The 14,259-nt window shown below is 46.8% G+C and overlaps 1 protein-coding gene across 1 annotated transcript in view; it reads right to left on the bottom strand.

Annotated features, from left to right (window-relative positions):
- The window catches only part of OPTN (optineurin), a 64,486-nt gene extending 50,932 nt beyond the window's left edge, over positions 1–13,554 (bottom strand). Inside the window, exons 1-5 of the mRNA XM_082256806.1 lie at positions 13,413–13,554; positions 12,266–12,450; positions 11,757–11,903; positions 2,939–3,015; positions 1,575–1,709 (exon numbers count right to left, since the gene is read on the bottom strand). Of these exons, the coding sequence (XP_082112932.1) occupies positions 1,575–1,709; positions 2,939–3,015; positions 11,757–11,903; positions 12,266–12,450; positions 13,413–13,548 (680 nt within the window). The 5' untranslated portion in view covers positions 13,549–13,554. The remainder of the gene's footprint in view (positions 1–1,574; positions 1,710–2,938; positions 3,016–11,756; positions 11,904–12,265; positions 12,451–13,412) is intronic.
- Positions 13,555–14,259: the final 705 nt, after the last annotated feature.

Below are 14,259 nucleotides of genomic sequence, written 5' to 3'. Positions count from 1 at the left end.
CCGCTATCAGGGCAGACAGGGAGTGCCGCAGCCAGGACGCTTGTGGACCGCAGTCATGGCGTCCAGTGAGGTAGCCACCTCACAGGCAGCATCCCTGCAGCGAACAGGGATGGGTCGTTCAATGTGCCAGGGTAAAACCTAAGCTGAACGCTCAATGGCAGGCTGGGGATCCATCTGGCTCTCAGCCCTGGAAACCAGGGCGGCCAGTCCGAGACCCAGCTCCGCATGATGATTCTTCATCAGAAGATCCCTAAACTAAGGCTGACAAAATAACAGCTAGCAAGGAAAAGAGAAAAATACTTGAAATAAAATCAAAGAAAGGGTAGAAGGCTGAGACTGAGCCCCAGCACAGGAAAGCCAGCTACTCCTAAGCTAGGCAAGATCAAACTGAGTTGGGATTGCTGGTGCAGGGAGGTATTGACTGAGGGGACAGCCCCTAGGGGTGTGTCTATGCTAAAAGCTATTGTATTAACAATTCTTGTTGCCTAGCTACTCCTACGGAGCAAAGGTCAATACCCATTGGTGAAGACTTGTGAGTGGGCGGTGACTGTCTGAGGACGTAAGAGAAAGGCTGTTTGATCCTGTCTTCTCTGATCCTCCCGTTCTTTTATTGTCCCCAATCTATTTGCTGATAGCACAATGCCTTGGAAGCACTCGGCACATGCTCAGTTTGGTGTGTATTGCTAGAGAGTTTTTCTTTTTTTTTTTGGGGGGGGAGGTGCATGTAATCAGCACATGACCAAATGTAAATTTAAGATCCGTTATTTTTGTCCTTGAAAATAAAGCTTTGTTGTTAAAAAAAAAAAACTGGCTCCTAACTTTTTTAGCTGGCTCCTAGATTCCAAGCAAATTTGTCAAGCCCCGCCTTTTTTGGGCGAATAGGGCCAGTGCGATGTAGCAGCAGGAAACTTCTGATTCCTGATGCAGTTCTAAGCGGCTAGATGTGACCACCTGCCCCGTTCACCGACAGGTCATCGATGGTGGTACCCAAAGTACCCAAAAAGTAAGTTAGCAAAGGCAACTCCTATATTTCTGCCCTCATGTGTTCACTTTAAACCAACCTATGTATGTTAATGTCTAGTGACTGAATTTTTCTTCTCCTCCAAACATAATAGTATCCATTAGTAGAACTACAAGAACTAGTTGCGTTATGTAATTCTCTACTGTTGCATATTAAATCAATAAAACTGATAGCTAAAACCAATTTGGGGCAAAATGTCAAAGTTATGTGCACTGCATTGTGAAAACTGAACAATGCTCTGCACATTTAATTTTACTGTTACCCAAAGTTAAGCAAAGCAAATTTAGATTTCCTGTGTAATACTCTCCTAGCTCACCAGACATTGGTAATTATTACACAAGAATAAACATTTGCAATACTTTCGTTTCTGGCACTCAAGTGGATAATTGTTAGGACTTTAAATTCTGGTAGAGTAGGGACTGGCTTTGCTGGTATGTTTTACAGCTATGAAAAATGACAGTAATATCAATTATTAAAGTAGTAATAAGAAGCAGCAAACATTACCTCCAATTGCAGAAGTCTATTAAAAACCGAAGGTAAAAAAATGACTTACTTCTCATTTGCACTGGCTAGCTCTCTCTGCAATCGATCAAACTTTTCAGTTTCTTCACGCAAGCTATGAAGAAGCTTGCTCACTGCCAGTTCTTCGGATTCCTTTCCACAGCTGTCTTCATTGGAGGATGTTGTCCTATCATAGTAAATACAATTACTCAGGTATCCAAATACAATAGCTGCTAGTATTTCAGTTTCTGACAAATTGATATAGAAACTATTATTTTGGAAAGTATATTTATTAAAATTGCCTTTCTACTTCAGTCTGCAGCCACCCATGATATTCTATGACTGATGAATGACATTAAGATTCCTCATCTCTGTACAAGTGCAGCTAACTATACTTTAGAGTCAAGAATTTCCAGAATCCACACAACTCAAGGTTGCAGGGCACTTGCAGAGTGGCCTCATTGACTTGAACAGGTCATGCTTGGCAGGTGCTACACCCACTAACCATGACAGGGCATAGAACGCCTGATACGGCTGTGACATGTTTGCACCCCTGGCCACTTTTGCTAAAGGGGGTGCTGCTGGGGTGGATGTGATAAAAACACATCTTAACTATGGGGTTTTACTATCCCCCAAACCGCAAATGTAAATAAACCCTTACTGTTCAGAGCCCCCTACAGGATTGCTTTTACACTGATGCACTGTTTACCCACACCGCAGGTGCAGTGCATTTGCAACTTTCCTGGGTTAACTGCGCTTTACCATAGACCTCTATTATATCCTGCAGGTGTTCTGCACTTTCCAAAAGTGCACCAAAACTCCTGCATTCAGGAGTTTCGGTGCGCTTTCAGAAAGTGCACCAAATCCACAGGATATAACAGAAGTCTATGACTAAGCACAGCAAACTCGCAGGAAAGGTGCAGGTAAACTACATTTCACATGTGATGTGGTTAAACCACAGCGCATCAGTGTGAAAGCAGCCTTATACTAGATTATCCCCAGTGTATTGCTTCACACTGACCTGAAGAGCTTTCCTGCTGCTGGCACCACTCTGGAGAATGCTACCTGGGATAAAAGGTAAAGTGCAGTTGGTATCACTCCGCATGGGACAGGAGCCAGCACTACAGAGGAGGAATCGGCTTATGCAGCTCTTGCCCACTATTACAGCTCCAACTTTACAAGTAATTCCTCTGAATTGCACTCCGTTTGATGCTCTGGAAGGGTCAACAAGCCCAGACTGCGATCTACCAGTCACCTGAGCGCAATTTACTGGTAGATCGCGATCTACAGGTTGCTGACCCCCAATGAAATGTAATGTAAATGGTGGAAGTGAAATTGTTATATTTAGTTTCCACCATATACACCTTGAGGAGGATTTACATTCCTATGTGTGACTGCAGCACACTATACACACACCTGTATGTAATCATTTCCGGATGTGATGCTTCATCCTCTGACTTGCTCTCCTTCACCTTGTTTTCAGCGTCATTTCCCTAGAGCATGGAAAGAAGAACCAGAATTACTAAATATTAGAGGAAACGTGTGAATTTTTTCTGTACGTTGTCATTCCATGCACATGTTCACCACATTTAAAGCATACATTTGTTTCTATATTCTATGTTTTTAAATTTATGTCTGTAGAGCCATCAGAGCTTTTAGAATGGAGAGCTACAACTGATCAATAAGATAAAGGAATTTTTGTAAAATCTTACCTGTAAAATTCCTTTCTCTGAGTCCTCCGACAGTTGCCGCCATCTTCATATTCGTCACAATGGGGTATTAGACTTTTCTCCGTAGGAGTAGCTAGGCAACAGAATATGTTAATATTAAAGCTTTTAACATCTCCCACCCCAGGGGGTGGTCCCCTCAGTCAATACCCTCCTACTTCCTGTATCCATACTTCAGTTTCAGTGGAATAGCAGTAGAGTATACAACCAACCCCAAAAGAGGGGCGGGAGCGGCGACTGTCGGAGGACTCAGAGAAAGGAATTTTACAGGTAAGATTTTACAAAAATTCCGTTTTCTTTTACGTCCTCCGACAGTCGCCGCCATCTTCATATTCGCCACAATGGGGACGTCCCAAAGCAGTGTAAACATGAGGGGTGGGAAACGCAGCCGCGCCTAAGGCAACGCAGTCCCCACATCAAAGAAAGGAACCTTACCAAAGGAAGGAAACCAGCTGGGCAACATTGAGAAAAAAACTTGCTCAACAGGAGCAATAACCCAGGAAAAGCAAATAATCTAGGGATAAAAACATAGATCCCAAACAGCCAAGGAGCCCAATACAAGGGGCTCTAAGGAACTGCCGCACTAAGAACCTTGCGGCCAAAGGAAGCATCTGCCGATGCCTGAACATCCACTCTGTAGAATTTTGTGAAGATGTGCACGGTCGACCAAGTCGCCGCCTTACACACCTGGGCCACAGAAGCCCCATGACGACAGGCCCAAGATGTACTCAGAGATCTGGTAGAGTGCGCTTTCACGGGCACAGGGGGAACTCTCCCCATCAAAGCATAGGCCTGTTCAACGGTCTGTCTGATCCATTTGGCGATGGTAGAAGCCGACACCGCCATGCCCTTCCGAGGACCCTCCGAAAGGACAAACAAAGAATCCGACTTGCGGAAAGATGCAGTCGATTTCAGGTAAACCCTAATCGCCCGAACAACATCCAAGGAATGCAGCTCCACCTCCTTCGGATGTTTGGGCTTCGCGCAGAGCGAAGGCAGGACAATGTCCTCATTGAGGTGAAAATCCGAAACTCTCTTCGGAAGAAAAGGAGGGTTAGGTCTCAAGACCACCTTATCTAGGTGAACGACCAGATACGGAGACTTGCAGGATAAAGCTGCCAGTTCAGACACCCTGCGAGCCGAAGTGATTGCCACCAAAAAGGCGACTTTCTTGGACAACATAGACAACGAGATCTCCCTGATCTGTTCAAAGGGAGCATGTTGCAGCACGGACAGAACAAGATTCAAGTCCCAAGGAGGCAGAGGCACCCTCCTAGGAGGGACCAGATGTCGCACCCCTTGAATAAAAGTACTAACCAAGGAGTTAGACGCCACAGGACGTTGAAAAAGAACAGCCAGCGCAGACACCTGACCCTTGACCGTAGCCAGCGCCAAACGCTGGTCGACACCCGTTTGAAGGAAGGACAACACCCTAGACACCGAGTATGTGCGAGGTGAAAACCCCCTGGACTCACACCAGGCAAAATAGGCTTTCCAAGTACGGTGATAGACCTTCCCCGAGGAAGACTTCCTCACGTTGATTAAAGTGTGAATGACCTCCGGGGAAAGACCCTTATCCTTCAGGACCTCGGTTTCAACAGCCAGGCCGTCAAAGCCAGCGACTGTAAAGCAGGATGGAATATCGGCCCTTGAGACAGGAGATCTTCTCGAAGAGGCAGACGCCAAGGAGCGTCGACCGCCAGATTCACGAGGTCCGCGTACCAAGACCGGCGAGGCCAGTCCGGCGCCACAAGAATCACTGTGTGTGGTTCCGAGTTCAACCAGCGAAGGAACCTGGACAGCAATTGAAGTGGTGGAAACGCATACATCGGTCGGTACTGATGCCACGTAGCAACTAACGCGTCCGACGCGTCTGCCCGAGGATCGCGCGTCCTTGCCACGAACCTTTTTACCTTGTTGTTCAGACGAGACGCGAACAGGTCCACCTCCGGAAGACCCCACTTCGCGCACAACATCTGGAAGACATCCGGGTGGAGGGAGCATTCCCCCTGGTCCAGGGTCTGGCGGCTCAGATAATCCGCCTGCCAATTCTCCACCCCCGGAATGTGAACCGCTGTTATCGCCGGGACGTGCGTCTCGGCCCAAGATAGAATGTCGGCCACCTCCCGAGCCGCTCGGGCACTCCTGGTGCCCCCTTGGTGGTTGATGTAGGCCACCGCCGTGGCATTGTCCGTCTGCACCCGAACCGGAAGGCCCTGCAGCCTGTCCGTCCAACTTCGAAGGCAGAGAAGTATCGCCCGCAATTCCAGAACGTTGATCGGAAGGGAGGATTCCTCCGCCGACCAAGAGCCCTGAGCGGACAGAACGCCCAGAACACCACCCCAGCCCGACAGGCTGGCATCCGTGGTGATCACCGTCCATGAGAGGGGACGAAAAGACTTGCCCCCCGACACCGTCGGGGACTGGAGCCACCACAGAAGATCCCTCCTGGTGCGATGACTCAAGGGAATCTGGAGATCCAGAGATTGCGGTCGCCCGTCCCACCTGGACAGGATCTCCGCTTGGAGACCCCGCGTGTGAAACTGGGCGAAGGGAATCGCCTCGAAACCCGAGACCATCAATCCCAAGCAGCGCATGCACGTCCTGATGGACGAGCACGGAACGTCCCTGAGGGACCTGACTTCCTCCTGCAGAGTCCTGAGTTTGTCGTCCGGCAGGAAGACCTTCGCCTGGACCGAGTCCAGAATCATTCCCAGGTAAGGAAGACGAACCGACGGGCACAGCGTTGACTTCGGAAAATTTATCGTCCAACCAAACTCCTGCAGAGTCTGCATCGTGACGGACAGATCCTTCTCCAGACCCTGGCTGGTCGCAGACCGAACCAGAATATCGTCCAGATACCCCAGGACAGAGACGCCCTGGGCTCTCAACAAAGCCAGAACCGGTGCAAGCACCTTGGTGAAAACCCGTGGAGCCGAAGCGAGACCAAAAGGTAACGCAACGAATTGGCAGTGGTCCTCCGCAATGGCGAATCAAAGGTACCTCTGGTGACCCTCGAAAATCGGGATGTGAAGGTACGCATCCTTCAAGTCGATGGAAGCCATGAATTCCCCCGGAACCAGGGCAGCCACCACCGACCGTAGGGATTCCATGCAGAACTTGCGAACCCGCACAAAGCGGTTCAGAGCCTTCAAGTCCAGAATTGGACGTACCTTGCCCTCCTTCCTGGGCACGGTGAACAGATTGGAATAGAACCCCCGAAATCTGTCCCGATGAGGCACCGGAACCACCACTCCCTGAGCCCTCAGGTCCTGCACCGCTAGATGCAGATCCCGCAAACGCTCCGGAGACAGTTGAAGATTTGAGGGAAAGAATCTGCTCTCCGGCCGAGATAGAAACTCGATCTTGTAGCCAGATCGAACGATTTCCTGAACCCACCTGTCCCGAACACGGGACAGCCATGGTTGAAGAAAACCGAGCAAGCGTCCCCCCACCCCAGAAGCGGGTGAGGGCGCCCCTTCAGGCCGCACTGTTGTGGGCAGTAGATCCGGACTGGCCGGACTTCTGCTTACCTGTCCACGGCTTCTTTTGGGAGCCTTGACCTTTGAACGGCTTACCCTTATAGTGCGACCGAAAGGCACGAAAGGACCCCTGAGAGGGCCGAAAGGAGGCATGCTTCTTACCAGGAGCCGCCTTAGCCTTGTGGGATTGGGGCAAGAGCGTGCGCTTACCACCCGTGATCCCCTTTATCAGCGTATCCAGGGATTCGCCAAAAAGGCGAGAACCATCATAGGGCAGATTGGCTAAGGTCTTGCGCGAAGATTGGTCCACCGACCAACACTTCAACCAAACCAAGCGGCGAGACAACACCGCCACACCGTGTACACGTGCAGCCAACGGAACCATATCCAAGTCCACATCACACAAATACATGACACCCTGATGGATTTGATCCACCATGTCCAATGTCGCCTGTGGGGCAGAATCAGCCACCAAAACGCGCCTAAGCACCTGCGTCCAGCTCGCGACAGCCTGGGCCCCCATAAGTGAAGCAAACAGAGCTTTCAGCATAGAACCCATAATAGAATAGGTATGACGAGCCAGAGACTCCAGCCTCTTGTCCGTGGCATCCCGGAACACCGGGGTATCCTCAGCAGGAATCGCAGTGGACTTATTCAAAACCGCTGTCGCGTGATCCACTGGAGGCGGTACACACCAACGCTCGTCAGTAGCGGGCGTGAAAGGATAACGCAGTTTGAACCTACTGGGTACAGCAAAAGGCTTGCGGATATTACGCCATTGTTCCTTAACAGCGCTCTGAAAATCGTCAGTGCAGGGAAAAACCTGCGATGTTTTGCGTCTTCTCTTCGTCCCATAAGCTGCCAAGGCAGCAGGAGGACATGGCTCATCCTGCAAGTGCAGCGTTTGCTTGATAGAAGCAACCAAATCATCCATGAGTGCAAGCTCTTCAGACGAGCCCGGGGGAGAATTATCAACCCCTTCAACCTCAGCCTCCACCTCGGACCCCACAAGATCCAGGGAGGAGCGGGACCCCGACAAGGAGACCCCAGCCACAGCAGCCCCATCACCATCACCCTCTGAATCAGAGGAAATTGAAACTCTGGGCCTTTTAGAGGATTGAGCAGCCACCAGCATTTGCACCTGAGCCGCAAGGCTAGCCACAATCGCAGCCAAATCCCCCCCTGGGGGGGAAACAGCAGTCCCCTGGCTTCCCACCAATGTGGCAGGAAATTTGCTTTCCTGAGAATCCATGCCCCAAAGTATGTGGAAAAAACAAAGGGTAACTGCCCCTTTAAAAAGCGCGGCGAGCGCAGCCCACCGCACACACACCACACAAGTCGACCCCCACAGGGAGAAAGTACAACTCAGGCAAGGATACAGGGATAGGGAGGTAAAAACCTGGAGAGACCGCTGCTGCTTCTGCCTCGATCGGTGCGCTTAGTAGAAAGGAAGTGCTGACATGCAGGGCGCTCTATGAAAGCCTATGGAAGGCTACAAGAAAATGGCCGCCATCAGTGTTAACATGTGGCCGGAGTGAGTGCAGCCAAAATGGCGCCGTTTGGCGCCGAAACCGCCGCTCCTCCACCTCAGCGAGGTGATTAAAAACACCATAATGTAGTAAAAAACATGGTGGACCGCCGCAGCGGTTGCTGTAATGTGCCCCAAACACGATATAATCATGCCCCACAGCACACAGCCATTCACACATACACAGGCTGACACAGATAGTGCAGCACAGCCCCCCCTCCTTGCAGCCCACAGCATGCAGCCAGAGAGATAGGGAACTTAACAGTGTGAACACAGGCAGGGTTACACAGTCCCGGACTGACACCCCCCAAACAGACAGGTCCCCACACAAATACACTTACCTTACTAGATGGCGTGGGGAACCCGCACAGGCGAACAAGCCACTGCACATGTGACAGGGAGAGTCGCATCCAGGACGCATCAAAAGTGGGTTGAGAAACTGCACAGCGTCCAGTGAGGTAGCCACCTCACCATAGCATCCCTGCACGGAACAGGGATGGGTCGTTCAGTATGCCAGGAGCATTACCTGACTGAACGCTCGAAGGCAGGCCGGGAAGCCACTGACCCACAACCTGCGACCAGGGGGATCAGCCCGAGACCCAGCCCGCACGAATCCTCTTCATCAGAAGAACTAACTAATGCTGACAAAAATAACAGCTAAGTAAAGAGAGAGAAAAAACTCAAACAAAAATCAAAAAAGAATAGAGAAAGGCTGAGACAAAATGCCCCAGCATAGAGACATCCAGCTACTCCTGACAAGCTAGACATTGAAACTGAAGTATGGATACAGGAAGTAGGAGGGTATTGACTGAGGGGACCACCCCCTGGGGGTGGGAGATGTTAAAAGCTTTAATATTAACATATTCTGTTGCCTAGCTACTCCTACGGAGCAAAGTCTAATACCTCATTGTGACGAATATGAAGATGGTGGCGACTGTCGGAGGACGTAAGAGAAACATGCTTTGCTTAGAAGAGCTATCCTCTATTATGAGTCAGGTGAACAGTGCTTGCTGCAGGCATATTAAAGAAACCCAACACACAGCGATAATATTACATCTGGTGCTGGACTGTGTGCAGTTCTTCTAGAGTCAAATATCTTTATGATTGTGGGGGGGGGGGGGGGGGGGGGGGATATGCGGAACCTTTTTAGACAAGTTTAGCCCTACTTCCGCACTGATTACTCAAAAAATTGCAAAAAACCTCAGGATCCATTACAAAGATCCTCCATGTATTTAGCTAGCAACTGACTGCGAGCATGGCTTAACAATACTGGGCCATTAAACCACATATCTAACACATGCAACAATAAAACATAACTTTTTATTATGAAAAATTATTTATTCCCCATATATAGGTTATGCTTTTTTAGGTGTATTTTTGTAGAAAGTATATCCAATATATTGGAAATATTTATGAGACGTGAGCCTGGGCTTTTTTTTTTTTAAATCAAGAAATGTTTTATTTAAGGATAACCATTTGGTTACATTTTTTAGGCAGTGATACATGCATCGGATCTAGGAGTCGCAGTAACAGAATTGTAGTGAACAGCATGTTAAAGCCCCATTCCGGGGTTTCCCGTAGTGGACTTTACCATTTGGTATCAACAGAACATACAACGTAAGTGATAATAAACCCTCAATTTTTAAAACACTTTTACCAGTTGATTTTATCACTTACTATGTAGCTTCTTTATCTTTTAATCCGTGTCTATGTTCCTGTTTAAGCTGGTTCCAGGACTGCTGTCCCAGGTTTCATGTTTTTGTGGTCGGTTTTTTTGTCTTGCTGAATCCTATGCATGTAGTAACTACAATTGTGCCCCCCTACACTGTGTGCCTCAATAGAAACACACTGTCTGGTAGGCTAGGGTGGCAAGGCACTCCCCTGCTCTTTCTTCCTCCTCCCCTTCTTCAAGTAGTTAACACAGACTGGCTGGAGACTATACGGTCCATTATAAACCCTTTCCTGTGAAAGTGGGAAGCAGCACTAAGTAATAAGTAGACAGCAGCATTGAATGTCGTAAACAGCAAGTGCTGGGGTAGAAATCTTAAATAGTTTACTGGGGAACGCTTATGTTATTGTGCTCAATGGGTTAAACTAGAAAGTAAAAAAAAAAGAAAAAAACAACACACACACACCGAAAAATAAACAGACTTGGTTATTACTCTTTCACGTCGACGTAACACATAAATGCGGCCTTCTGCTTCAAGGGGTAGTACCCGGGTGATGTTCCCCAGTTTTTCAAAGGGATTTCTCAACAAAATAAAGCATGGAGATATGGATGTATGTGTGAGGTTGCTTTGAAGATTAAAAATGAAATATTGTTATCAGTTTGTGGTGCATAGATACAGTTTAGTTATACTTTAATCTCTTTCCTTCTACATATCTCTTCCAAAGTTAATTTATCTTCTACTATTCATTCATATCGCTTCCTTTCCATATTCTCTCTCTTACTGTACCTTTTGCTTCATCTCCTACAATGTGAAATGTGCTAAAGTGCTCAAATCATATTATATACATTTTATACATTTGACTATATTGTGTATGATTTGAGCACTTTTTACATTGCATGAAATACATTTTTTTTTTTTTTGCATTAGTTAGACGTATAGGGTCAGTGAAGGGCATCACTTTCACAATATTGTTAATAACTCTCTCTGCCTTAACAGTGACAGTCATTTATAGCAGTTTTAAGGGAAAGCTATAACTGTTGTGAGGTCTCTCCTGCAGTATCGAGAGCTAACAGCAATTAATGATCTTGTTAGATGGGCAGAATTGTGGCTTGACACAAGGAATGCGACAGTTGTAGCCCATGTCCTAGATACCTCTGTGTGTGGTGGCTCTTGAAGCACTGACACAAGCGTAGTCCACTCCTTGTGAATCTCCCCCAAATTCTTGAATGGCTTTTGCTTTACAATCCTCTCAAGGCTGCGGTTATCCCTGTTGCTTGTGCACCTTTTTCTACCACGCTTTTTCCTTCCACTCAACATTCCATTAATATGCTTGGATACAGCACTCTGAACAGCCTTCTCCTTTAGCAATGACCTTTTGTGACTTATATTCCTTGTGGAGAGTGTTTATGATGGTCTTCTGGACAACTGTCAAGTCAGCAGTCTTCCCCATGACTGTGTAATCTACTGGACCAGACTGAGAAACCTTTTAAAGGCTCAGGAAAACTTTTCAGGTGTTTTAAGTTAATTAGCTGATTAGAGTGCGACACCATAAGTCTACAATATTGAACTTGTCAATTTCAATGGCCAGATTAAATTATTATTCTGGCCAGTACAATTAAATAACGCCCAAGCGCTTGCGGTGCCTAAACGCGTTATACACAGCTACAAACCTCAAGAGTTTTTCTGCCAAAACGCTGCTGCCAGGAGGGAAGGAGACTAGGAGAGTTAGCAAAATGGCCTGTGTGCAAAACCATTGGATACGTTATTGCAGAGAAAGAATAAGTTGCTTAAATACAAATTAAATTCTCTAACAAAAGGTCAACTTACTGCAATTCTGATTTCAACAAATGAGTCTTCGGATGCACAGCTGCTAAGTTTCACTTGCAGCTCCGAAATAATTCCAAGTAGATCCGCCTTCTCTGCCTGAAGACGTACAATCTGTGCCTTCAGCTGTTTCAGGTTTTCATCTTCACTCTAAGAGGCAGAATGTATTCATGACTACAAAACATTAATGAGAGTATATGCAGACATTACATGGATTCATATACAACTATACCTGCTGAATTTGGAATCTATCAATGAGGAGATTGAACATGTGGGAGGACTAAAACTGGAGCAAACAAACAGAATCTGGAGTAGCTGTGCCTAGTTCTATCCTCAGCTTGTTCAGCTAAAGTTTGGAAATGAATGCTACAAGCTGATGAGTTTCCATGTAAATTCCCTTTATGGATTTTCTTTTTTTAGAGTGAATGAAACTGAAGGCTTTTTAGGTACATCCTAATATTGGGCTCAGAACCCCACTGACATATCTGATATCAATACCAAAAGACAAGTACCTGTCCATGCAGATGTTTCGCTTTTAAATGCTGGATTTCAATCTTCAGTAATTCATTTTCTTTACTAAGATCGAATGCACGCTGTTTAAATTCCATAGTTCCAGCCTCACCCCGTCCTTGCTCCTCTCTTTTTAAGAGCTCTTCAAGACGCTCCTTCATCTCCTGACTTTTCTGCTTCATGGTTTCTAAACAGAAGATACACATTATTTATTAATTTGTGTACTCTTGCAATAGACAGCAGGAACGAACCAGGAATATACAGTGTTCTGAAAGCAGAAATCCAGACCATTCGTTTGAGAGTGGAGAGGAATGTTGGTTAGGTATTTGCTGCTGCCTTTGTTCCCCTTGGAGATTAGTTTTCTTACTTCCTATCTTAGAGACCTGAAATGAGGTGAACTCACCCCACAGGAGACCAAGACAATAATTAACACCTGGCAGAGGTTCTCTTTCCCAAACATTGGAAATGATTTGCAGTTATCAAATTGATCAAAGCAAAAAAAAAAAAAAAAAAGGTCTGGAGGTACTCTTAGGCCCCTTCCACACAGGGCGGGCTCCATTGGAGTCTGCCTGCTCAGCGGGGAATCTTTCCGCTGATCCCTGCTGAGCAGGCGGATGGCTGGTCAGTGTCCATTCCGCTTATGCAGAGCAGACACAGCCTACTCTCCTCTATGTGGGGGGGGTCAGATGTAAAGCTAACGCCTGTCCGTTTACACCCGACTGCCATCTGATCCAATCTGCCAGACAGATGGGGAACGGATCCTCATCCTTCTGTTTTTAGTAGATAGGATCAGGTGTTGACTGTGTAAACTGACACATGTCCATTTACACCTGCCGCTCCATAGAGGACACTGGAGGGCCTGATCAGGTCCACCTGAAAATGACTGCTAGTGTGAAAGGGGCCCTAAATGTAATGGGCTTCTCACCCTTTTGGAATTTCTCATCTAAGAAAGTGCAGCTTTTTAATTTAAAATACAGATAACCAGAATGACAAAGGGAACACATCATGAAATTAAAATATCTATGCATAATATGTAATTCTTTCTTTCATCAACCATAAACCTTTACACGCATCTCCAGAGGGAAAAGGCCAGTATAATACTAGTACATATCAGTGAGTCATTAGGAAGGAGTGCAAATAATTTGTTACCTTTCAGTATGTTGTTTTCCACAAGCAATTGCTTAATCTGTTCCAGCATCTCTGCTTCATTTTTAATTATCAAACTATACTGAGAGAGATCCAGGTGTCCGTTCACCATTTCATTCCCATGAGCCTGGTTGGCCATTTCTGCAATCACAAAAATATAAAATATATATGATTAAATAATTTTTTCATGCATCACCAAAAGCCAATTTAACAGACTTTAATAAGCAAATGCAGTATTAACAAGGTAATCCCATTTCAAGATTCTAGCACAGCTTTAAAACGAATGCTAGCCATACACAGTTCAATGTTCTCTCGTTCAGCTTCTGGGGGAATTCACCAATTTCCTAAACAGCATGGATGAAGGAATCTCCATCCCCATCTATTATATTCATCTGTTGCAGCACCTGTATCTGATACGCTGTTAGCCATGTATGGTTACCAATTTAACACCGGATTCATCCTCTTGAACCAGCCTGACAGGCGATACAAGGGTCCAAATTACTCAGCACAAGCACTGTGCTGTTTAACATGCTTTAACTACTTGCCGCCCGCCTACCGTCAAACGACAGCGGAGTGGTGCGGCTCTCGTTGTGGGAGGACGTCGTTTGACGGCGCCCCTGAACAGCCGCTCTGGCGCACAGCGATTGTGGCCGCGTCGTGTTACTAGAACAAGGCGCGACCCCGATCTTGGTAAAGACTCAATGACATGGCTTTTTACCCATGTGATCGGCTGTGTCCAAATACAGTGTGTGGCAAGGAGAGCCGATCAGCGGCTCCTCCTCAAAGGGAAGTCCAGGACAGATAAACAGGGCACTGATCATCAGTGCCCTGGTTACAGTAAAGAAAAAAA

Source organism: Pelophylax lessonae (assembly GCF_965119305.1).
Source record: "Pelophylax lessonae genome assembly, chromosome: 4".
NCBI lineage: Eukaryota > Metazoa > Chordata > Amphibia > Anura > Ranidae > Pelophylax > Pelophylax lessonae.
This window is presented reverse-complemented; position numbering and strand designations above follow the sequence as displayed.